A 26625-nucleotide genomic window follows, 5' to 3' on the forward strand; every position below is an offset into this window, starting at 1 on the left:
CCTCTCCGCCGGTGTCCGCCAGTGCAGGGGATCTGGCGGTTACCGGCGCTGTGCGAGAGGCGCTCACTAGGCTTGTCAGGGATGCCGGGGACAGAGCTGCAGCTCACGGGGACAGTACGGTTACTAGCTGCCTGACGGGGTAGTCACAGGGGTGTCTTTTTTCAGTCCACTGTGAATATATTCACCTACTATTTGTGTTTCTACATTTTTATTTATTTCTGATGTTATTGAAATTCCTACAATTATAAAGCTCTTATACTCTTATAAAGCGCAGCAGATTCCATTGTGCTATACAATTAGAAACAACAGTGATTAAACTAACAGGTGAGATACAAACCGACATGGAGGTAGGAGGGCCCTGCTCGCAAGCTTACAATCTATAGATTAGTAAGAACAAATTAAATAAATCCAGACCTTCTAATAGTCAAAAATGTGTAGTCAAACATTACGGAACCTGCTCCTTTTGAGCGATACCCAGGGAGGCCAGATTATAAATACTAGCCTCAGATCCATAGCATTCAAAAAGGAATATACATTTATTTAGAATAATATAAGGTGCAGCTCTATAACAACCATACACTTGTGTATGTGTCAGAATAAATTGACCATTTAATAATGTCAGCAAGAACAAATTTCCATGATAAATTTAACTGAGTGGTCACCATGTCACAAAAGTCGGCTCCAACAGCATATACTGTAGCAAGTGCATACTTAATATAACAGCAGCAGAGTTCCCTCTCAGTCGTCATTCAATTGCTTCTGTCTAGTCCGGATGTGGGTTAAAAGAAAGTACTTCCTAGTTCTGCGTTCCACTTGACTTTCTGGTTCTGCGTTCCACTTGACTTCCTGGTTCTGTGTTCCACCTGACTGCTTTGCTTGTCCCTCGTAATTACTTTCCCAGGGCACAGTCGGCTCCCCCTGGTCCTATGTGGAATGCGAGCCATTAAGAACAATTACATTTCCGTCCAGTCTACTCTGCATTCTACTGCTTCTGTCTGAGCAGGAAGCATTGTGTGCGTTCCACGCTGGCTTCCGGGCTGTGCGTTCCACCTGACCTTTAGGAGGATTTCCCCACCTAGATTCGGGGCAGGCGGCGGAGGCTGCGTTTGCGGAATTCCCACCTAGTCCCATACGGTTACTTTCTATGTGGTTGGACCCCAAGGCAGCGGAGTAGAGCCCGGGCATGGACAGGCAGGAAGTCGGCTGGAACGCACAGGCAGGAAACGCTGGTGGAACGCCTAACCAGGAAGTACTTTATTAACAACTTCCGGTTCGGACATACATGGAAGTAATGACGGAGAAGATAAGAGTTTGTCACTACATACTGCCGTGAGTGATACCAGGTAATGACATTTGTCACAGGCTGGCACATATAGGCCTAGGGCCTCACTCTTTATTACACCCAGTGCAGGTGGAGCAGACTTTGGTGCCTCACCCCAGATACCAGAACAGGGTGAGGTATATCAGTGCTACTATAATGACCAGCAGTCCATCCTGCCCCCCAGTGTAGCTCCTGCCACTTTAAGGTGGCATCAAAATAAGTGAACTTTATGGGTGGTAACAATCTGACCCTATTAGGGTGTGGCCGCCACCTCTTCCCAAGATCATCATCATCGTCTTCTCACATAGTAATTTGAATTTATTTTTTGAGGGGGCTCGGTCATGCCCCCATGATTTTGCCTCACCACGCCCCATCACCCAGACCATGATTGCCTACCTGATCTGACCCTCTCCTTCAGGGAGAAAATGCTCTGTTCAGCTGGTTTCACACACTCCTGCTCCTGCCGGACGTATGTATGATTGCCAGCACCTGTGGTGACACCTTTCTTATCAGTTACCTAGCTCCCCACAAGTGATGGCAATCATACATTATCCATATCTCCCAGCATGCCCCTCTCCAGGAGGACACAATGCTCTGCTCCTGGGCTTCCCTGGTAATGTAGGATTGCCAGCACCTGTGGTGACCCCTTTCTTATCAGTTACCTAGCTCCCCACAGGTGCTGGCAATCCTACATTATCCATACCTCCCAGCATGCCCCTCTCCAGGAGGACACAATGCTCTGCTCCTGGACTTCCCTGGTAATGTATGATTGCCAGCACCTGTGGTGACACCTTTCTTATCAGTTACCTAGCTCCCCACAGGTGCTGGCAATCATACATTATCCATACCTCCCAGCATGCCCCTCTCCAGGAGGACACAGTGCTCTGTTCCTGGGCTTCCCTGGTAATGTATGATTGCCAGCACCTGTGGTGACACCTTTCTTATCACTGACCTAGCTCCCCACAGGTGCCGGCAATCCTACATTATCCATACCTCCCAGCATGCCCCTCTCCAGGAGGACACAATGCTCTGCTCCTGGGCTTTCCTGGTAATGTATGATTGCCAGCACCTGTGGTGACACCTTTCTTATCAGTTACCCAGCTCCCCACAGGTGCTGGCAATCATACATTATCCATACCTCCCAGCATGCACCTCTCCAGGAGGACACAATGCTCTGTTCCTGGGCTTCCCTGGTAATGTGTGATTACCAGCACCTGTGGTGACACCTTTCTTATCAGTTACCTGGCTCCCCACAGGTGCTGGCAATCCTACATTATCCATACCTCCCAGCATGCCCCTCTCCAGGAGGGACACAATGCTCTTTTCCTGGGCTTCCCTGGTAATGTAGGATTGCCAGCACCTGTGGTGACACCTTTCTTATCAGTTACCTAGCTCCCCACAGGTGCTGGCAATCCTACATTATCCATACCTCCCAGCATGCCCCTCTCCAGGAGGACACAATGCTCTGTTCCTGGGCTTCCCTGGTAATGTATGATTGCCAGCACCTGTGGTGACACCTTTCTTATCAGTTACCTAGCTCCCCACAGGTGCTGGCAATCCTACATTATCCATACCTCCCAGCATGCCCCTCTCCAGGAGGACACAATGCTCTGTTCCTGGGCTTCCCTGGTAATGTATGATTGCCAGCACCTGTGGTGACACCTTTCTTATCAGTTACCTAGCTCCCCACAGGTGCTGGCAATCATACATTATCCATACCTCCCAGCATGCCCCTCTCCAGGAGGACACAATGCTCTGTTCCTGGGCTTCCCTGGTAATGTATGATTGCCAGCACCTGTGGTGACACCTTTCTTATCAGTAACCTAGCTACCCACAGGTGCTGGTAATCATACATTATCCATACCTCCCAGCATGCCCCTCCCCAGGAGGACACACTGCTCTGTTCCTGGGCTTCCCTGGTAATGTAGGATTGCCAGCACCTGTGGTGACACCTTTCTTATCAGTTACCTAGCTCCCCACAGGTGCTGGCAATCATACATTATCCATACCTCCCAGCATGCCCCTCTCCAGGAGGACACAATGATCTGCTCCTGGGCTTCCCTGGTAATGTATGATTGCCAGCACCTGTGGTGACACCTTTCTCATCAGTTACCTAGCTCCCCACAGGTGCTGGCAATCATACATTATCCATACCTCCCAGCATGCCCCTCTCCAGGAGGACACAATGCTCTGTTCCTGGGCTTCCCTGGTAATGTATGATTGCCAGCACCTGTGGTGACACCTTTCTTATCAGTTACCTAGCTCCCCACAGGTGCTGGCAATCATACATTATCCATACCTCCCAGCATGCCCCTCTCCAGGAGGACACAATGCTCTGTTCCTGGGCTTCCCTGGTAATGTATGATTGCCAGCACCTGTGGTGACACCTTTCTTATCAGTTACCTAGCTCCCCACAGGTGCTGGCAATCCTACATTATCCATATCTCCCAGCATGCCCCTCTCCAGGGGGACACAATGCTCTGCTCATGGGCTTCCCTGGTAATGTATGATTGCCATCACCTGTGGTGACACCTTTCTTATCAGTTACCTAGCTCCCCACAGGTGCTGGCAATCATACATTATCCATACCTCCCAGCATGCCCCTCTCCAGGACACAATGCTCTGTTCCTGGGCTTCCCTGGTAATGTATGATTGCCAGCACCTGTGGTGACACCTTTCTTATCAGTTACCTCCTAGCTCCCCACAGGTGCTGGCAATCATACATTATCCATACCTCCCAGCATGCCCCTCTCCAGGAGGACACAATGCTCTGTTCCTGGGCTTCCCTGGTAATGTATGATTGCCAGCACCTGTGGTGACACCTTTCTTATCAGTTACCTCCTAGCTCCCCACAGGTGCTGGCAATCCTACATTATCCATACCTCCCAGCATGCCCCTCTCCAGGAGGACACAATGCTCTGTTCCTGGGCTTCCCTGGTAATGTATGATTGCCAGCACCTGTGGTGACACCTTTCTTATCAGTTACCTAGCTCCCCACAGGTGCTGGCAATCATACATTATCCATACCTCCCAGCATGCCCCTCTCCAGGAGGACACATTGCTCTGCTCCTGGGCTTCCCTGCTAATGTATGATTGCCAGCACCTGTGGTGACACCTTTCTTATCAGTAACCTAGCTCCCCACAGGTGCTGGCAATCCTACATTATCCATACCTCCCAGCATGCCCCTCTCCAGGAGGACACAATGCTCTGTTCCTGGGCTTCCCTGGTAATGTATGATTGCCAGCACCTGTGGTGACACCTTTCTTATCAGTTACCTAGCTCCCCACAGGTGCTGGCAATCATACATTATCCATACCTCCCAGCATGCCCCTCTCCAGGAGGGACACAATGCTCTGTTCCTGGGCTTCCCTGGTAATGTAGGATTGCCAGCACCTGTGGTGACACCTTTCTTATCAGTTACCTAGCTCCTCACAGGTGCTGGCAATCATACATTATCCATACCTCCCAGCATGCCCCTCTCCAGGGAGACACAATGCTCTGTTCCTGGGCTTCCCTGGTAATGTATGATTGCCAGCACCTGTGGTGACACCTTTCTTATCAGTTACCTAGCTCCCCACAGGTGCTGGCAATCCTACATTATCCATACCTCCCAGCATGCCCCTCTCCAGGAGGACACAATGCTCTGTTCCTGGGCTTCCCTGGTAATGTAGGATTGCCAGCACCTGTGGTGACACCTTTCTTATCAGTTACCTGGCTCCCCACAGGTGCTGGCAATCCTACATTATCCATACCTCCCAGCATGCCCCTCTCCAGGAGGACACAATGCTCTGCTCCTGGGCTTCCCTGGTAATGTATGATTGCCAGCACCTGTGGTGACACCTTTCTTATCAGTTACCCAGCTCCCCACAGGTGCTGGCAATCATACATTATCCATACCTCCCAGCATGCCCCTCTCCAGGAGGACACAATGCTCTCCTCCTGGGCTTCCCTGGTAATGTATGATTGCCAGCACCTGTGGTGACACCATTCTTATCAGTTACCTAGCTCCCCACAAGTGCTGGCAATCCTACATTATCCATACCTCCCAGCATGCCCCTCTCCAGGAGGACACAATGCTCTGCTCCTGGGCTTCCCTGGTAATGTATGATTTCCAGCACCTGTGGTGACACCTTTCTTATCAGTTACCTAGCTCCCCACAGGTGCTGGCAATCCTACATTATCCATACCTCCCAGCATGCCCCTCTCCAGGAGGACACAATGCTCTGCTCCTGGGCTTCCCTGGTAATGTATGATTGCCAGCACCTGTGGTAACACCTTTCTTATCAGTTACCTAGCTCCCCACAGGTGCTGGCAATCATACATTATCCATACCTCCCAGCATACCCCTCTCCAGGAGGACACAATGCTCTGTTCCTGGGCTTCCCTGGTAATGTATGATTGCCAGCACCTGTGGTGACACCATTCTTATCAGTTACCTAGCTCCCCACAAGTGCTGGCAATCCTACATTATCCATACCTCCCAGCATGCCCCTCTCCAGGAGGACACAATGCTCTGCTCCTGGGCTTCCCTGGTAATGTATGATTTCCAGCACCTGTGGTGACACCTTTCTTATCAGTTACCTAGCTCCCCACAGGTGCTGGCAATCCTACATTATCCATACCTCCCAGCATGCCCCTCTCCAGGAGGACACAATGCTCTGCTCCTGGGCTTCCCTGGTAATGTATGATTGCCAGCACCTGTGGTAACACCTTTCTTATCAGTTACCTAGCTCCCCACAGGTGCTGGCAATCATACATTATCCATACCTCCCAGCATACCCCTCTCCAGGAGGACACAATGCTCTGTTCCTGGGCTTCCCTGGTAATGTATGATTGCCAGCACCTGTGGTGACACCTTTCTTATCAGTTACCTAGCTCCCCACAGGTGCTGGCAATCATACATTATCCATACCTCCCAGCATGCCCCTCACCAGGAGGACACAATGCTCTGTTCCTGGGCTTCCCTGGTAATGTATGATTGCCAGCACCTGTGGTGACACCTTTCTTATCAGTTACCTAGCTCCCCACAGGTGCTGGCAATCCTACATTATCCATACCTCCCAGCATGCCCCTCTCCAGGAGGACACAATGCTCTGCTCCTGGACTTCCCTGGTAATGTATGATTGCCAGCACCTGTGGTGACACCTTTCTTATCAGTTACCCAGCTCCCCACAGGTGCTGGCAATCATACATTATCCATACCTCCCAGCATGCCCCTCTCCAGGAGGACACAATGCTCTGTTCCTGGGCTTCCCTGGTAATGTATGATTGCCAGCACCTGTGGTGACACCTGTCTTATCAGTTACCTAGCTCCCCACAGGTGCTGGCAATCATACATTATCCATACCTCCCAGCATGCCCCTCTCCAGGAGGACACAATGCTCTGCTCCTGGGCTTCCCTGGTAATGTATGATTGCCAGCACCTGTGGTGACACCTTTCTTATCAGTTACCTAGCTCCCCACAGGTGCTGGCAATCATACATTATCCATACCTCCCAGCATGCCCCTCTCCAGGAGGACACAATGCTCTGTTCCTGGGCTTCCCTGGTAATGTATGATTGCCAGCACCTGTGGTGACACCTTTCTTATCAGTTACCTAGCTCCCCACAGGTGCTGGCAATCATACACTACCAGGAACAGAGCATTGTGTCCCTAAAGGAGAGGGACAGGTAGGCAACCATGGTCCAGACCCATAGTTCGTCTCTATGACCCTGGACTGGGGCATCTAGGATACGGTGGTTGGCCATAAGAGTCTTCAGCATTTGTGGCAGGCCCTGATTGGATGTTCGGGGCTGTCGGGACATGTGACGGACATAGGCTATGGGTAGATGGTATAATAATGTGTAAGGGGGGTGGGGATGAAGTATTGAAGGCTGCTTGACGTCTGCTAGGAAGATTGATGGAAGCCGATAGTGGGTCCAGCAAGGCAACTGGTTGTGACCTGTATTAAGAGGATTACAAAATGCAGGGGTCTATGTACTAAGCCAAGGAGAGAGATAATGTGGAGGGGAATAAAGCACCAGCCAATCATAACTACCATTTTATGGGATAGATATAAAAATGACATTTAGGAGCTGGTTGGTTGATCCTTACCTCATAGTTCTAAACTAGCTGTAGGAAGGGACAAGGGAGGGAAAAAGCTAAATTATCAAGGGTTGTAGGAAGAGAGGACAGACGTAAGGGGCAGCCGCTATATAATTGTCAGTAGATCTAGAATAATTGGTTCCTGTAACTGTGTCCTGATCAAGCCTTATTCTGCCTCTAGATAGAACAGTGACATCCGGTGACAGTGGAGAGAGCCCAGGGATTGGTCGCATTCAGCTGCTAACTGGAGAGGTGACTGCTGGGAATGGGACGTTCTATAGTAACATGGGGGGATGTGATCGGAGAGGTGACTGCTGGGAATGGGACGTTCTATAGTAACATGGGGGGATGTGACCGGAGAGGTGACTGCTGGGAATGGGACGTTATACAGTAACACCGGGGGATGTGACCGGAGAGGTGACTGCTGGGAATGGGACGTTATACAGTAACACCGGGAGATGTGACCGGAGAGGTGACTGCTGGGAATGGGACGTTATACAGTAACACCGGGGGAGGTGACCGGAGAGGTGACTGCTGGGAATGGGACGTTATACAGTAACACCGAGGGATGTGACCGGAGAGGTGACTGCTGGGAATGGGACGTTATACAGTAACACCGGGGGATGTGACAGGAGAGGTGACTGCTGGGAATGGGACGTTATACAGTAACACTGGGGATGTGACCGGAGAGGTGACTGCTGGGAATGGGACGTTATACAGTAACACCGGGGGATGTGACCGGAGAGGTGACTGCTGGGAATGGGACGTTATACAGTAACACCGGGGGATGTGACAGGAGAGGTGACTGCTGGGAATGGGGCGTTATACGGTAACACCGGGGGATGTAACCAGAGAGGTGACTACTGGGAATGGGGCGTTATACAGTAACACCGGGGATGTGACAGGAGAGGTGACTGCTGGGAATGGGATGTTATACAGTAAGACCGGGGGATGTGACCGGAGAGGTGACTGCTGAGAATGGGATGTTATGCAGTAACACCGGGGGATGTGACCGGAGAGGTGACTACTGGGAATGGGACGTTATACAGTAACACCGGGGGAGGTGACCGGAGAGGTGACTGCTGGGAATGGGACGTTATACAGTAACACCGAGGGATGTGACCGGAGAGGTGACTGCTGGGAATGGGACGTTATACAGTAACACCGGGGGATGTGACAGGAGAGGTGACTGCTGGGAATGGGACGTTATACAGTAACACTGGGGATGTGACCGGAGAGGTGACTGCTGGGAATGGGACGTTATACAGTAACACCGGGGGATGTGACCGGAGAGGTGACTGCTGGGAATGGGACGTTATACAGTAACACCGGGGGATGTGACAGGAGAGGTGACTGCTGGGAATGGGGCGTTATACGGTAACACCGGGGGATGTAACCAGAGAGGTGACTACTGGGAATGGGGCGTTATACAGTAACACCGGGGATGTGACAGGAGAGGTGACTGCTGGGAATGGGATGTTATACAGTAAGACCGGGGGATGTGACCGGAGAGGTGACTGCTGAGAATGGGATGTTATGCAGTAACACCGGGGGATGTGACCGGAGAGGTGACTACTGGGAATGGGACGTTATACAGTAACACCGGGGATGTGACAGGAGAGGTGACTGCTGGGAATGGGGCGTTATACAGTAACACCGGGGGATGTGACCGGAGATGTGACTGCTGGGAATGGGATGTTATACAGTAAGACCGGGGGATGTGACCGGAGAGGTGACTGCTGAGAATGGGATGTTATGCAGTAACACCGGGGATGTGACCGGAGAGGTGACTACTGGGAATGGGACGTTATACAGTAACACCGGGGATGTGACAGGAGAGGTGACTGCTGGGAATGGGGCGTTATACAGTAACACCGGGGGATGTGACCGGAGATGTGACTGCTGGGAATGGGATGTTATACAGTAAGACCGGGGGATGTGACCAGAGAGGTGACTGCTGGGAATGGGACGTTATACAGTAACACCGGGGGATGTGACAGGAGAGGTGACTGCTGGGAATGGGGCGTTATACGGTAACACCGGGGGATGTAACCAGAGAGGTGATTACTGGGAATGGGGTGTTATACAGTAACACCGGGGATGTGACAGGAGAGGTGACTGCTGGGAATGGGATGTTATACAGTAAGACCGGGGGATGTGACCGGAGAGGTGACTGCTGAGAATGGGATGTTATGCAGTAACACCGGGGGATGTGACCGGAGAGGTGACTACTGGGAATGGGACGTTATACAGTAACACCGGGGATGTGACAGGAGAGGTGACTGCTGGGAATGGGGCGTTATACAGTAACACCGGGGGATGTGACCGGAGATGTGACTGCTGGGAATGGGATGTTATACAGTAAGACCGGGGGATGTGACCGGAGAGGTGACTGCTGAGAATGGGATGTTATGCAGTAACACCGGGGGATGTGACCGGAGAGGTGACTACTGGGAATGGGACGTTATACAGTAACACCGGGGATGTGACAGGAGAGGTGACTGCTGGGAATGGGGCGTTATACAGTAACACCGGGGGATGTGACCGGAGATGTGACTGCTGGGAATGGGATGTTATACTGTAACACCAGGGATGTGACAGGAGAGGAGACTGCTGGGAATGGGACGTTATACAGTAACACCGGGGGATATGACCGGAGAGGTGACTGCTGGGAATGTGATGTTATACAGTAACACCGGGGATGTGACAGGAGAGGTGACTGCTGGGAATGGGACGTTATACAGTAACACCGGGGGATGTGACCGGAGAGGTGACTGCTGGGAATGGGACGTTATACAGTAACACCGGGGAATGTGACCGGAGAGGTGACTGCTGGGAATGGGACGTTATACAGTAACACCGGGGGATGTGACCGGAGAGGTGACTGCTGGGAACAGGACGTTATACAGTAACACCGGGGGATGTGACAGGAGAGGTGACTGCTGGGAATGGGACGTTATACAGTAACACCGGGGGATGTGACCGGAGAGGTGACTGCTGGGAATGGGACGTTATACAGTAACACCGGGGATGTGACCGGAGAGGTGACTGCTGGGAATGGGACGTTATACAGTAACACCGGGGGATGTGACAGGAGAGGTGACTGCTGGGAATGGGACGTTATACAGTAACACCGGGGGATGTAACCAGAGAGGTGACTGCTGGGAATGGGACGTTATACAGTAACACCGGGGGATGTGACCGGAGAGGTGACTGCTGGGAATGGGACGTTATACAGTAACACCGGGGATGTGACAGGAGAGGTGACTGATGGGAATGGGACGCTATACAGTAACACCGGTGATGTGACTGGAGAGGTTACTGCTGGGAATGGGACGTTATACAGTAACACCGGGGGATGTGACAGGAGAGGAGACTGCTGGGAATGGGACATTATACAGTAACACCGGGGGATGTGACCGGAGAGGTGACTGCTGGGAATGGGACGTTATACAGTAACACCGGGGATGTGACAGGAGAGGTGACTGATGGGAATGGGACGCTATACAGTAACACCGGTGATGTGACTGGAGAGGTTACTGCTGGGAATGGGACGTTATACAGTAACACCGGGGGATGTGACTGGAGAGGTGACTGCTGGCAACGTGATGTTATACAGTAACACCGGGGGATGTGACCGGAGAGGTGACTGCTGGGAATGGGACGTTATACAGTAACACCGGGGGATGTGACCGGAGAGGTGACTGCTGGGAATGGGACGTTATACAGTAACACCGGGGGATGTGACCGGAGAGGTGACTGCTGGGAATGGGATGTTATACAGTAACACCGGGGGATGTGACCGGAGAGGTGACTGATGGGAATGGGACGCTATACAGTAACACCGGGGATGTAACTGGAGAGGTTACTGCTGGGAATGGGACGTTATACAGTAACACCGGGGATGTGACCGGAGAGGTGACTGCTGGGAATGTGACGTTATACAGTAACACCGGGGGATGTGACTGCTGGGAATGGGACGTTATACAGTAACACCGGGGGATGTGACCGGAGAGGTGACTGCTGGGAATGGGATGTTATACAGTAACACCGGGGGATGTGACCGGAGAGGTGACTGCTGGGAATGGGACGTTATACAGTAACAACGGGGGATGTGACCGGAGAGGTGACTGCTGGGAATTTGACGTTATACAGTAACACCGGGGGATGTGACCGGAGAGGTGACTGCTGGGAATGGGACATTATACAGTAACACTGGGGGATGTGACCGGAGAGGTGACTGCTGGGAATGGGACGTTATACAGTAACACCGGGGGATGTGACCGGAGAGGTGACTGCTGGGAATGGGGCGTTATACAGTAACACCAAGGGATGTGACCGGAGAGGTGACTGCTGGGAATGGGGCGTTATACAGTAACACCGGGGGATGTGACCGGAGAGGTGACTGCTGGGAATGGGACGTTATACAGTAACACTGGGGGATGTGACAGGAGAGGTGACTGCTGGGTATAGGACGTTATACAGTAACACTGGGGGATATGTCTGGGTGATGACTACTGGGAATGGGACGTTATACAGTAACACCAGGGGATGTGACCGGAGAGGTGACTGCTGGGAATGGGACGTTATACAGTAACACCGGGGGATGTGACCGGAGAGGTGACTGCTGGGAATGGGGCGTTATACAGTAACACCAGGGGATGTGACCGGAGAGGTGACTGCTGGGAATGGGGCGTTATACAGTAACACCGGGGGATGTGACCGGAGAGGTGACTGCTGGGAATGGGACGTTATACAGTAACACCGGGGGATGTGACCGGAGAGGTGACTGCTGGGAATGGGACGTTATACAGTAACACCGGGGGATGTGACCGGAGAGGTGACTGCTGGGAATGGGACATTATACTGTAACACCGGGGGATGTGACCGGAGAGGTGACTGCTGGGAATGGGACGTTATACAGTAACACCGGGGGATATGACCGGAGAGGTGACTGCTGGGAATGGGACGTTATACAGTAACACCGGGGGATGTGACCGGAGAGGTGACTGCTGGGAATGGGACATTATACAGTAACATCGGGGGATGTGACCGGAGAGGTGACTGCTGGGAATGGGACGTTATACAGTAACACCGGGGGATGTGACCGGAGAGGTGACTGCTGGGAATGGGACGTTATACAGTAACACCGGGGTGTGTGACAGGAGAGGTGACTGCTGGGAATGGGACGTTATACAGTAACACAGGGATGTGACCAGAGAGGTGACTGCTGGGAATGGGACGTTATACAGTAACACCGGGGGATGTGACTGGAGAGGTGACTGCTGGGAATGGGACGTTATACAGTAACACTGGGGGATGTGACCGGAGAGGTGACTGCTGGGAATGGGACGTTATACAGTAACACCAGGGGATGTGACCGGAGAGGTGACTGCTGGGAATGGGGCGTTATACAGTAACACCGGGGGATGTGACCGGAGAGGTGACTGCTGGGAATGGGACGTTATACAGTAACACCGGGGGATGTGACCGGAGAGGTGACTGCTGGGAATGGGACGTTATACAGTAACACCGGGGGATGTGACCGGAGAGGTGACTGCCGGGAATGGGACGTTATACAGTAACACCGGGGGATGTGACCGGAGAGGTGACTACTGGGAATGGGACATTATACAGTAACACCGGGGGGATGTGACCGGAGAGGTGACTGCTGGGAATGGGACGTTATACAGTAACACTGGGGGATGTGACAGGAGAGGTGACTGCTGGGTATAGGACGTTATACAGTAACAACTGGGGGATATGTCTGGATGATGACTACTGGGAATGGGACGTTATACAGTAACACCAGGGGATGTGACCGGAGAGGTGACTGCTGGGAATGGGACGTTATACAGTAACACCGGGGCATGTGACCGGAGAGGTGACTGCTGGGAATGGGACGTTATACAGTAACACCGGGGGATGTGACCGGAGAGGTGACTGCTGGGAATGGGACGTTATACAGTAACACCGGGGGATGTGACCGGAGAGGTGACTGCTGGGAATGGGACGTTCTACAGTAACACCGGGGGATGTGATGGAGAGGTGACTGCTGGGAATGGGACATCATACAGTAACACTGGGGATGTGACCGGAGAGGTGACTGCTCGGAATGGGACGTTATACAGTAACACTGGGGGATGTGACCGGAGAGGTGACTGCTGGGAATGGGACGTTATACAGTAACACTGGGGGATGTGACAGGAGAGGTGACTGCTGGGAATGGGACGTTATACAGTAACACCGGGGGATGTGACCGGAGAGGTGACTGCTGGGAATTTGACGTTATACAGTAACACCGGGGGATGTGACCGGAGAGGTGACTGCTGGGAATGGGACATTATACAGTAACACTGGGGGATGTGACCGGAGAGGTGACTGCTGGGAATGGGACGTTATACAGTAACACAAGGGGATGTGACCGGAGAGGTGACTGCTGGGAATGGGGCGTTATACAGTAACACTGGGGATGTGACCGGAGAGGTGACTGCTGGGAATGGGACGTTATACAGTAACACCGGGGTGTGTGACAGGAGAGGTGACTGCTGGGAATGGGACGTTATACAGTAACACAGGGATGTGACCAGAGAGGTGACTGCTGGGAATGGGACGTTATACAGTAACACCGGGGGATGTGACTGGAGAGGTGACTGCTGGGAATGGGACGTTATACAGTAACACCGGGGGATGTGACTGGAGAGGTGACTGCTGGGAATGGGACGTTATACAGTAACACCGGGGGATGTGACCGGAGAGGTGACTGCAGGGAATGGGACGTTATACAGTAACACCGAGGGATGTGACCGGAGAGGTGACTGCTGGGAATGGGACGTTATACAGTAACACCGGGGGATGTGACCGGAGAGGTGACTGCTGGGAATGGGACGTTATACAGTAACACCGGGGGATGTGACCGGAGAGGTGACTGCTGGGAATGGGACATTATACTGTAACACCGGGGGATGTGACCGGAGAGGTGACTGCTGGGAATGGGACGTTATACAGTAACACCGGGGGATATGACCGGAGAGGTGACTGCTGGGAATGGGACGTTATACAGTAACACCGGGGGATGTGACCGGAGAGGTGACTGCTGGGAATGGGACGTTATACAGTAACATCGGGGGATGTGACCGGAGAGGTGACTGCTGGGAATGGGACGTTATACAGTAACACCGGGGGATGTGACCGGAGAGGTGACTGCTGGGAATGGGACGTTATACAGTAACACCGGGGTGTGTGACAGGAGAGGTGACTGCTGGGAATGGGACGTTATACAGTAACACAGGGATGTGACCAGAGAGGTGACTGCTGGGAATGGGACGTTATACAGTAACACCGGGGGATGTGACTGGAGAGGTGACTGCTGGGAATGGGACGTTATACAGTAACACCGGGGGATGTGACTGGAGAGGTGACTGCTGGGAATGGGACGTTATACAGTAACACCGGGGGATGTGACCGGAGAGGTGACTGCAGGGAATGGGACGTTATACAGTAACACTGAGGGATGTGACCGGAGAGGTGACTGCTGGGAATGGGACGTTATACAGTAACATCGGGGGATGTGACCGGAGAGGTGACTGCTGGGAATGGGACGTTATACAGTAACACCGGGGGATGTGACCGGAGAGGTGACTGCTGGGAATGGGACATTATACTGTAACACCGGGGGATGTGACCGGAGAGGTGACTGCTGGGAATGGGACGTTATACAGTAACACCGGGGGGATGTGACCGGAGAGGTGACTGCTGGGAATGGGACGTCATACAGTAATGCAGCCCACACACGCGCCGATGCCGGCGGTGCGATGCTGTACGATGGGGGGCGCGCTCCCGCGGCACCTCATCGTACAGTACAAAAAGTATGTGCTGCACATACTTTTTGTACTAGCTTTTTCTAGCACAGCATCGCATCGCATGCACATCGTATGCACAAGGCATACGATGCGATGCTGTGTGTGCTAGTTAAGCCCACAACGCACGCTGGAATCGGTGCGTGTGTGGGCTGCATTACACCGGGGGATGTGTCTGGGTGATGACTGTATCATTGTGTGTGTCAGGTTCCTATAAGGTGTGAGGATGTCACTGTCTATCTCTCCATGGTGGAGTGGGAGTATATAGAGGAACACAGGGGACTGTACAAGGACGTGATGATGGAGAATTACCGGCCCCTCACATCACTGGGTAAGTCTCAGTCCTGCCTGTGTTTATATGAGATGTCGTCACTATGGGCCTGGTACCGAGCTACCCACAAAGTAAGCCGCACGCATTTCTGTGTATGTATCATTATTGTGTTTTAATCACAAATATCCATGGTTTGTTAAACCACCATTTAATAAATATACCCCAGCATTCGTTTCCCACCCTCAGCTGTGTGTGACTCATTGAGATCTCATACACAATAAAACCTATGTCGCCGTTAACATTGGCGGGAGATAAGGGGAGTGGAACTTAGGCCTTGCTCCAGTAGAAGCCATAAGTTTATGTCTTTGGGCATCACTGTGGCACACAGCCTCAGCTCTCCAGAATTAAGTGACATCACCGTGGCACACAGCCTCAGTTATCCAGAACCAAGTGACATCACCGTGGCACACAGTCTCAGCTCTCCAGAATTAAGAGACATCACTGTGGCACGCTGCCTTAGCTCTCCAGAACTAAGGGGTTTATTCTAGTTCATTCTTTGTGACAAAATCCTTCTTAGACGGACAAAACCATGTGCACTGCAGGGGGGCAGATGTAACATGTGCAGATAGAATTAGATTTGGGTGAGTTATTTTGTTTCTGTGCAGGTAAAATACTGGCTGCTTTATTTTTACACTGCAATATAGATCTCACTTTGAAGTAAAACCCCACCCAAATCTAATTCTCTCTGCACAAGTAACATCTGCCCCACCTGCAGTGCACATGGTTTTGTCCATCTAAGAAGGATTTTGTCAGAAAGAATGTACTAGAATAACCCCCTAAGTGACATCACTGTGGCACACAGCCTCAGTTCTTTAGGAATTATTGACATAATTTGGTACTTATGTATTATCTGGGCTGCCGATTTTTTGATTGTATGCCTTAACTTAAGGCATACAATCAGTGCGATGCGATGACCCGATTTTTCCATAGGATTCAATGTTAAAATGGACGGAGTCCATTTTAACATGGAATTCAATGGGAAAAGGGGTCCTTTTCATACCCCTACTATCCAAGTGGGCATGGAGTTGGATATAAACCTGTGGCGAGCGTAGCGAGCCACTGAGCCGAAGCGTGGTGAGCGGACGGTATTCTGTGTCCCCTCGCGGGGCTCGCTATGCTCGCCACAGGTTTATATCCAACTCCATGCCCACTTGGATAGTAGGGGTATGAAAAGGACCCCTTTTCCCATTGAATTCCATGTTAAAATGGACTCCGTCCATTTTAACATTGAATCCTATGGAAAAATCGGGTCATCGCATCGCATGCGATGCGATGGACCCGATTTCAAAATCGGCAGCCCAGAGACTACATAAGTACCCATAATTTTTTTTTTTTAAATTAAGTAGTTTTTATTGATTTTGCATAGAAAGGTCAACAAAGCAACATAGACAGCAGTGCTTCAAAGTATGCATATACAAGATACAGTATGAAAAAAATAAGCCTGTAATCATATACATATTAAATAGATTAACATATACAATCAAACACATGTAAACATATGCATACATAATAGAATGAGCTCAACAAATATAAACTCTTTATAACACGGATAATTATGCAATTACCCGGAGGCGCCATCCGGGTTCTCGCAATTAGTGAGGCAGTTGGGGGTACATTCACATAAGCAGAGCTCATAAAAATCACTCAGCACTATCAAATTATAACGCAAAACAGTCTACAAGTGGAAGCACTACTGCCTTACTATAACATACTAACCCCACTAAGATTGGTAAAGTAACCCGCCCAAAGCAAACCTCCCATATAACCCCCCACCCTGTACAACCCATCCCCAACTTAGGCGTACCTGGATCCCTGAAATACCTACCCCTACCCCACTATCTAATATGGATTACAGGACAAAGCAGATTAGTGGCCTTTAGCTATAATAGCTAACCTAGCCGAACAAAGAGCTAACCTACCTCTCCTACTTAACCCAACATCCCCCCCTCCCACCCTGCCCCCCCCCCCCCAACCTTATAACGATCCCACTACCTATCCCCCCCTCCACCCCCCCCCCCCCCCCCCCCCCCCAAAAAAAAAAAAGGATAACTGTTACATGGACCGACGGGGCAATGGACTTGTGGCATCATGACATATAGAGCAGTGTATATTATAAGAATTATAACCAGGGTATTGAAGTAATAGGATATATATAAAAGAATATAATAATGAGAAAATCACAGTCACACCCCCTCCCCCCCCCCCCCCCCCCCCCATCCAACTGAAGGATAATTGCTAAATGGGCTTACAGGGGCAAAAAGCAAAATAATAATGTAATATAGCAGAGTCAAAAGAATAATTTGAATATATCAAATGTATTAACAACCTTGGCTAAAGGAAACGCAACTCTCCCGTTATAATAAAGTATATGCAGTTCCTGCTTAACAAAGACGCCCAAAGCCAACAACTCCACCCCTCTTGCTACAGCAAAGTAGATAATTGTATAATATAGACATCATATTAATGTTAAAGCAGGATGTAAATTAAAAACACAGCCCAGTATGAAGGAAATAATCTTGAAAATGGTGTTCTTAATGAATTAGTATAATTAAATATCATATATTATTCTGGCCGATATTCCGCGTAATTAAGGTATAAAGTCTCAGGAGCCACATCTAATCTGGCCAATACTCAGCATCGTCAAAGGAAAGAGCCAGAAAGTCAGTGCCGTCCCACCTTTCCCCAGAATAAACAGCACATGTACTATACAGCCTGTGTCGTAGAGGCAGAGCAACACCAACACTGTCCCACCGTGTAGGAGAATAAGCAAAAGAACATATAGCATATTTACTGAACAGCATGTATGGACTTGGTGCAATTCCTAAGGATAAAATGTTAGGTTTTAGAGGAGCTATAGCCTCAGCATAATATTCGGCAGGAGGACAACCAAAAGATTCATCCTTGAGCACAGGTGTATAAATCGAGGAGTCCAAAGTGTATTCAGCCGTGGATGTTGGGTTTATAGATTCGCACATTGGGTGTTTATCAAGGGCAGTTTCATCTCTGCACTGTTCGTTCAGACAGCACGGTGGAGCAGTATTCATAGATGCAGTGTCAAACATGTGGAGGAGCCTCTGAGTCGAAGCAGTAATGGCACATAGGATTTTTTGTAAATTGCTCTCATCGACTGTAAAGATGTAGCCCATTGTGAGGGAACAGTGTCAGCACCGCAGGCAGACCAAGACTCCAGCCTAATAGCAGGTCAACAACGGGATGGCAGCGGCTAGCACGCAACCATGACCTCTAATGTTACAGATCAGGAGGTCATACACTGGCAGGAATACTGGTCGGCAGGACAGGGAGATAGACACAGCAAGTGACCACCTGTATAAAGTATGCTGTCAGCTCCGGAGGCAAGATGGCGGCTGTGCCAGGAACCTCCGCACCCCACAGGCACAGGATGTGGCAATGAAGGATAGAGTCCTACGAAGAGAGGATAGAAGCCCCAATGCAGCAGTCAGCACAGGCAGCGCTGAGTATAGATCTCCGATGCGGGGAACCAGGTGGCGCCGCAGACACAAGCGCTGCAGAGAGAGGAGCGCCTCAGAACACGTGGTGCGGCCCGTCCCGGCTCAGAAGCACGCACAACAGGGAGTAGAAGCAGGTCGCCCAGCCAAACAAGCACCGCAGATGGTGACCCGGAGGATGCACCCTGCTATATCAAGGCAGTGGGTAGGTTATCCATTCCCAAGTACCTATAATTTTGACATGCAGCCTCAGATATAGAGACATCACTGTGGCACACAGCCTATGAATTCTCCAGGATGTACTGACATCACAATGGCACGCAGTCTATCATTTCTTTATGAAATGATGACCCCACAATGGTAACAGCCTATCCGTTCTATAGAAATTAGTGCGATAGTTGTATGGTTCAAAATGGCTTCTACCACTAGTGATTGGTTCACTTTAATCCATGCACTGCCCAGTGTAAGCTGATAGCCAAGATTTACATCTTCTTTGGTCATGGTTGTGTACTGATATTATTTGTGTATAGTTTCTAAGGACAGTCTAAAGGGGCGCACATAGTCAGAGTAAAATCGGCAATGATGAATGTTTAACAAATGTCCATTTCATAACATGTACACCTCCAGAACCTTCATAAAGGTCCATTGAAGGTCCCCATGTCTTCCAGTTTTACTTTACAGACCCTCGCTTTTGATCGAACGATCAGAACATTTAGCATTCAATGTTAATGCAGCATCTAGCTCCCCACCTGGTACCAGTAAGGACTTGTCTCCATCTCCTAGCGATGGTCTACACCACTATAGCCACTCAGTTGGTGGGAACAAAATCCAGCTTCTCTAGAATAGATCAGGTTGCCCAGTTTCCAAACACATGAAGGAAGTCCCCTGCATGGTGACCGGATCTGCAGTAAGTCTAATAGATGACGGGGTGTCCATCTCGGAACCAAAATGTATCTTGCTCATTACAGACCCAAAAGTCTGATCTACTTTAAGAGGTGGTTAAAGGAGAATACTTTAAGACTGATGAGAAAACTCTTAAGAACTTGTACAATCTACAAGAATAATAAAAACATGAAGTGGACATCGCCAAATACATGGATGGTCCCTATAACGCTGAGAGGCTCGATGGAGATGATAATGAAGAGAAACCATAATCTGCGTTTAACCAATAGAGAAGACGTTGAAGTGGACTAACTAAATCCTGGCATCTCCGTATCATAACTCTTTTGAACATGTTGTACAATCTTAGAGGGTTGAAGGGTCCATCTTCTTCCAAGAGAGGTCAGAACCTTGAAACACAATCGTGATGACTTGACGAAGTGCCCGAAACTAGTCTACTATCAAGGCTACATAACTTGTCAGGGCAATTCTTGTGTTTCTGTCCACAAATAATTCAGGAAACCGCTTCATCCTCCCTTTAGGAAATAATCTTACAGGGTGGAGCCAGGATGTCATTGTTCAGGCTTACAAAGGTGGCCGACGTGTGCTACCAGAAGTAACAAAGGCTCTTTGTGAGTGGAGACCTCCTGGGAAAGCAGGGCCCAGGCTTAGACAAGGTAGCTGGGTGCTCATCGGCTCATAGTAAAAGAATCAACCAGAATAACTTTGGGGGTTATTCCAGTTGATTTGCAAGGCTGCGAGTCCACCAGAGCCCACCCTGCGAATGCAGTGCCGTCCACCCCCCTCATCGCACCATGGGTTGGCACACAAGGCATGCGAATATATAAAGTGACTCTCAGGTCATTTACATATGCGTGCACATTGGTGAGTAAATGGGTGGGCAGCTGACATCCGGTGTTGTCAGCTGCCTGGCACCCAAGTCACTGGGCAATTACCGTGGAAATGTCCAGTGTTTACATGGGAACGTCCATGAAATACTGGGTGTTCCCATGGCCGTGCCTATCCGCCCCACACCCCCATCCTCTACTTTGGGGTGCATGCACCCAATAAACAGTCTGTTCCCAGTGTCCGCACCTGGCACATGCACAGAAATGGCCATGCGCATACGCAAAACGTTGGCCCCGTGCGAATTAACTGGTCAGTGTGAGCTAAAGTGAAGCAATTATACCAAGCGATTGTCTCTGTTGCGCGGGAGAGGAAAACAAGTAGTGGAGGGGGGGCATGTGGCACACAAGGGGAAAGGGGTAATATTAAGTAGAAAAAATGTACAGGAATTTAAAAAAAAACAAAGAAAAAAAAGCTCAAAAGAAAAAAAATGAAGCAATATATATATAAAATAAAATAAAAATGATATAAAAAAAATATATAAAAAGTAGTATGTAGTTTTCAGCCAATTTTTGGTTTATGTTGCAGCGCACAAAGAATGGTAGCTTGATCCATGAAGTACTAATGAACCTTTCCTTAATACATCTCTACCTGGGGTCTGGTGTATTCTTCGAATGTGCAAGTTCGCGGTCGGGATTTGACCGGAAGTCTGCAGCAATTTTCTAGGGATGTCACCCGCCGGCGCCTCGTGGTTTGCCGGTACGTGGCTGACTAATGTTTTTCCTCCTATTGCTCTCACAGTCCGCCAATGCGTTTCACATCAGCCAGGGTTTCTCTGACAATATAAATAGGGTATTTTGTTTGATAAAATCAGAAATTGTTGGAAACGAATTAGCGACAGACTTTTTTTATAGTGGTAATAACATTTAAAAAAAAGACAAAAAAAAGTATATGAATAAAATATGAATATGAAAATAAATCTAAATAAAAATAAAATGTGCCTTTAATACAAAATAGGATAAACGATGGAGGGAGAAGGTTGTGAATCAATATAGGTGGTTTATTCATAAGAATGCTTTCAGTTCCATATCAATATTAAGACCATTTGGCTCTATTGTATCTCCTCATTCCTGCACCAGACGTTATCTCCTGGATGACGGCAAGATGTTATATGACGATGGCAGTTGTCCAGGTTCTTCCATAGAGTACACCTTCCCTTCCCATAGCCTAGAGCACCTGCAGCTGGTAATACCAGACTACGCCCTCTACTGCCATTGGCTTCACCTTTTAACACCTGCAGCCTTTGAACCTTTTTACTATCCCTGTATTTACATAATTAACCAAAATGTATTTCTCTTTTGCAGGTCTCACTGGGGATACAAAAATATCTGGTGGATTCTGCACTCCTATTTCTTCTCCGGACTATATGACTGAGGATCACTGTGTTGTCCTAGATATGCAAACAGCAAAATCCTTATCAGCAGATGAACGGAACATGATCAACCGTCCGGAGAACGCTAATGAGAAACCAACTTCAAGTCACGAAGGAGACCTCACACACACTGATAATTCTACTTCCACAGGTCATACACAGGATACATCTACTCATATTATAGAGGAACCAGCCTCAAGTGATGGAGAAGACCTCACACACACTGATAATTATACTTCCACAGGTCATACACAGGATACATCTACTCATATTATAGAGGAACCAGCCTCATGTGATGGAGAAGACCTCACACACACTGATAATTATACACCCACAGGTCACACACAGTATACATCTACTCAAATTATAGAGAAACCAGCCTCATGTGATGGAGAAGACCTCATAGACCATACCCAGAAAACATCTACTTATATTAAGGAGGAACCGGTCTTATATGATGGAGAAGACTTCATAGACCATGCCCAGTATACATCTACTCATATTAAGGAGGAATCGACCTCATGTGATGGACAAGACTTCATAGACCATACACAGTATACATCTACTTATATTAAGGAGGAACCAGCCTCATTTGATGGAGAAGACGGTAATAATTATACACCCATGGATCAAACACCATATACATCTACTGATATTAAGGAGGAATTCGACTCGTATGATGGAGAAGACACTGATAATTATACTACCACATGTCATACACAGTATACATCTCATATTAAGGAAGAACCAGTCTCAAGTGATGGAGCTGACCTCACAGACACTGATAATTATACTCCCACAGATCATACAGAGTGTATAGCTACGCTTATTAAGGAGGAGTCCGTCTCCTCTGAGGAAGGATATGATCAAGAACTTGATGGAGAGAATACTTTGATCTCCTCATCTGAACTCGAGAAATGTTTTCCAGGGAAATCGTTTCCCTGTGCCATTTGTGGGAAATGTTTTACCCAGCGCTCAATACTTAACAGACACAATAGAATTCACACTGGTGAGAAGCCGTTCGCATGTCCCGTATGTAAGAAGAGTTTTACCTGGAAGGCGACTCTCAGCGAACACCTGAAATGCCACACGGGGGTGAAGCCTTATTCCTGCCCAGATTGCGACACTTCTTTTTACAAAAAATCTGATCTCGTGCGGCACGAGCGAAGTCACACGGGGGAGAAACCGTATACCTGCTCTGAATGCGGCAAATGCTTTATCCGTAACTCCAACCTATTGAACCATCAAAGAACTCACGCAAGCGATCAACACTACACTTGCTCTGTATGTGGGAAGATGTTCAAGAGCCGCTCCTATTTGGTGCTGCATGAGCGGTTTCACACCGGCGAGACGCCGTATTCCTGTGACGTGTGCGGGAGGTGCTTTACCCGTAACTCCAATCTGATGAAACACCAGCAGGTTCACACTCGTCCCAAGTCCTATTCTTGCCCACTGTGCGGGAAATGCTTCGATAGTCACTCTTACCTGGGCATCCACATGCGATTCCACACCGGGGAGAAGCCCTACTCTTGTGCCGAATGCGGAAAGTGCTGCTTCACCAGCTCCGAACTCGTTGTGCACCAGAGAAGTCACACGGGCGAGAAACTCTACTCCTGCTCCGAGTGCGGGAAAAGCTTTAGCAGTAGCTCGAGGCTCATCACCCATGAACGGATCCACCGGGGCGAGAAACCGTTCTCCTGTGGTGACTGTGGGAAATGTTTCAGCAGCTACTCCTATCTCGTCTCCCATCAGATCATTCACACCGGGGAGAAGCCCTTCGCCTGCACAGAGTGCGGCAAATGCTTTATGCGCAAGGCTGCAATGGTTAAACATCAGAGGATCCATACTGGCGTGAAGCCCTACTCGTGCGAGGTCTGTGAGAAACGTTTCAGCAGGAGGTCCAATCTCGTTCGGCATCGTCTCACTCACGCCGGCATGGGGAAACCACTTTCGTGCTACGAGTGCGGGAAATGTTTTACCGATGATTCGGAGTTCGCTAAGCATCAGGAAATCCACTCGGTGAGGGAATCCTTCCCTTGTTCGGAGTGCGGAAAATGCTTTAACAGTGCCTCTTACCTCGTTCGGCATCAGAGAATTCACACCGGAGAGAACACTTTCCCTTGCACCGAGTGCGGGAAATATTTCATCAACAACTCGGACCTCATTTCTCACCAGAGAAGTCACACGGGGGAGAGGCCGTATTGTTGCGCCGAGTGCGGGAAATGCTTTTCTCGGAAGACGTCTCTTGTCAGGCATCAGAATGTTCATGCCCCAAAATAGCTTTAACTCTTTTGGAACCGCAACTGTCCCACAGCAGAGGGAATGTGAAAATGCCTTTTGGCAGAAAGAATTCCATTGGTTCTCATGAAGGAGGGGTTGCAACAGTAGAAGTGGCGGTGTAGCGTTCCACCGTGTCCCACGACACTACAACCACTGGTCACCTACAAAGCGTTCTGGATCTCTGATTTAATTGCTCTTTTGCTTTAAAGATTGCGCTTATTGCCACCTAATCGTTTAATAGACTCCAAAATCATTAATGCCATATCATGGCTTTGTGTAATAATTATTTTTTATATCGTTTGAAAATACACACCTTGAGTTAATTAAACAAATCGATACCATGTGCATTCTATATATATCTTTTGTTGAAATGAGTTCAGTAGTTTATTGCGATCTCTTTGCGGCCTGCATTCAATGAGAAGAAATCAGCATGCGGAAGTTGTAGGCCTTGGATGAGTGGGCATCTCTGGTATGTCGTGTCCTCCAATCATTGTAAAGCAGGCATGTCCAAACTGTGGGCCTCCAGCTTTTGGGAAACTATACATCCCAGCAAGCCATGCCATAGTTTTAGCATTCCATAACAGCAAAACTGTGGCAAGGCATGATGGGACTTGTAGTTTCACAACAGCTGGAGGGCCATAGTTTGGACATGCCTGTAACGTGTCACAATAACAGGAGAGGGTTTTTGTTTTGTTTTTACTTTATATACCATTTTACTACTATAATTTCGCATATTTTCTGTTTCCTATTTGCACTTTTACCTGTCCGTATGCTCTTCTCCCTGATGAAGGTCTGTGGTGTTGAGAATGAAACGCGTTGGCGCTTGTTTGCTTTTACTATATTATACGCTGCTTTTCTGGAGCTTCTTCTAGACTTTAAGACAACTTGACTTGTCTGTTATATTAGGAGTTTACTTCAGGACATCCGTAAAGATTTAGATAAATCAGATGTCAAGTGATATTATGCGCGCAATAAAGTAGCAAGTATTGCTAACTAATAGACTTTAGATGGTTTATCTCAATGCACCAGTTGCCTAGAGAAACCTTTGGAAACACCCATATTTACATCATTTACGGTTTCTTATTAGGTGGAGATCTATCAAGCCTTGGACAATTGTCATTGCTTTGTGGAACCTCCACTTTATCTTTCTCCAAGCTAGAAGACATTCAATGATTTGTCGACCTTTGGCCAGCTTCTCACGTTTAGCTTGCTTACTCCACAAATGTGTCAAGTAGGTGAGGCCAAACTCCCTCTGTTCCGTGGAGATGTCCCCATAGATCATCATACCGGCATCAAATGCTTGTCAATAGATACACATAGATTTTGCTTAATAGTATTGAAGTTCAAAATAGTTGACTTTTCCAGGTCTCTGCTTCCGGAGATGGTAGGTGGTTCTTTTGGGCTTGGGGGCATATATTTGAGGAGAGGAATGGTGGAATTTTGGATATTTTTTTTGCCTTCTGCCAGGGCTGAGGTTTTTCATTCATTATGGTTGAGCCATTGCCACTATAAAATTTCCATTGTACAGTGGCACTGGCTGTCTAACGGCTCAAGTAACTTTATATGGACAAGACGTTCAATGTCAAAGCAACTGGTAGCCCACTCTTGCTCTCCCATATCTAGTTCTAGGTCTTAGCCTGTCCAAACTGTATCTAGGTCACCCAGCAGGTGTACAGGTGCCTTCATTACTCACTGACACATTTTGAAAGATCTACAGGTAGAGATAATTGTTTCACTTGTGAGTCTGTGATGAGATCTGGAAAATGTGCACTGTTGGCGGTCCTTGAGGATCGAGTTTGGGATCCACTGCCCAATACTGTAGAGCGATGGTTAACTAGCACTTGTTGTAAAGAGGTTCCGACATCAGTGGCACTCCGAGACCTCCGAGTCCTGGCAATCGGTCATATCAGTTCTGGGCATTGCTGTACAGTCCGCAGGTGAGGCTCCACCATGAATGAATGTTCTGGAAGACAAGACTTAACTTGGCCAACCGATGACTCTACAGCATAGTAAGCTATAAATTCCATCTTACACCTTCGTGAACAACCAATGGAGAATGAACAGTGTTCCTAAGATAGCCAATGGAAGATGTGCACACTGAATAAGGTCATAAAAAAGAGCCACA

General features: G+C 49.0%; 1 protein-coding gene across 2 annotated transcripts; it reads left to right on the plus strand.

Annotated features, from left to right (window-relative positions):
• Window positions 1-814: 814 nt before the first annotated feature.
• LOC146009914 (uncharacterized) lies at window positions 815-24843 on the plus strand. Of its 2 annotated transcripts, none has more exons than XM_083150536.1 (4): window positions 815-1343; window positions 7588-7658; window positions 15473-15596; window positions 22153-24843. In XM_083150536.1, the coding sequence occupies exons 3-4, from the start codon at window positions 15512-15514 to the stop codon at window positions 24498-24500; spliced, it is 2433 nt and encodes an 810-aa protein (XP_083006662.1). In that variant the 5' UTR covers window positions 815-1343; window positions 7588-7658; window positions 15473-15511; the 3' UTR covers window positions 24501-24843. The 2 variants fall into 2 exon arrangements, with proteins under 2 accessions (XP_083006662.1, XP_083006663.1); XM_083150537.1 differs by having other exon boundaries at window positions 7592-7658.
• The last annotated feature ends 1782 nt before the right edge of the window (window positions 24844-26625 follow it).

Source organism: Crinia signifera, chromosome 6 (assembly GCF_055691185.1).
Source record: "Crinia signifera chromosome 6, ASM5569118v1, whole genome shotgun sequence".
Taxonomy (NCBI): domain Eukaryota; kingdom Metazoa; phylum Chordata; class Amphibia; order Anura; family Myobatrachidae; genus Crinia; species Crinia signifera.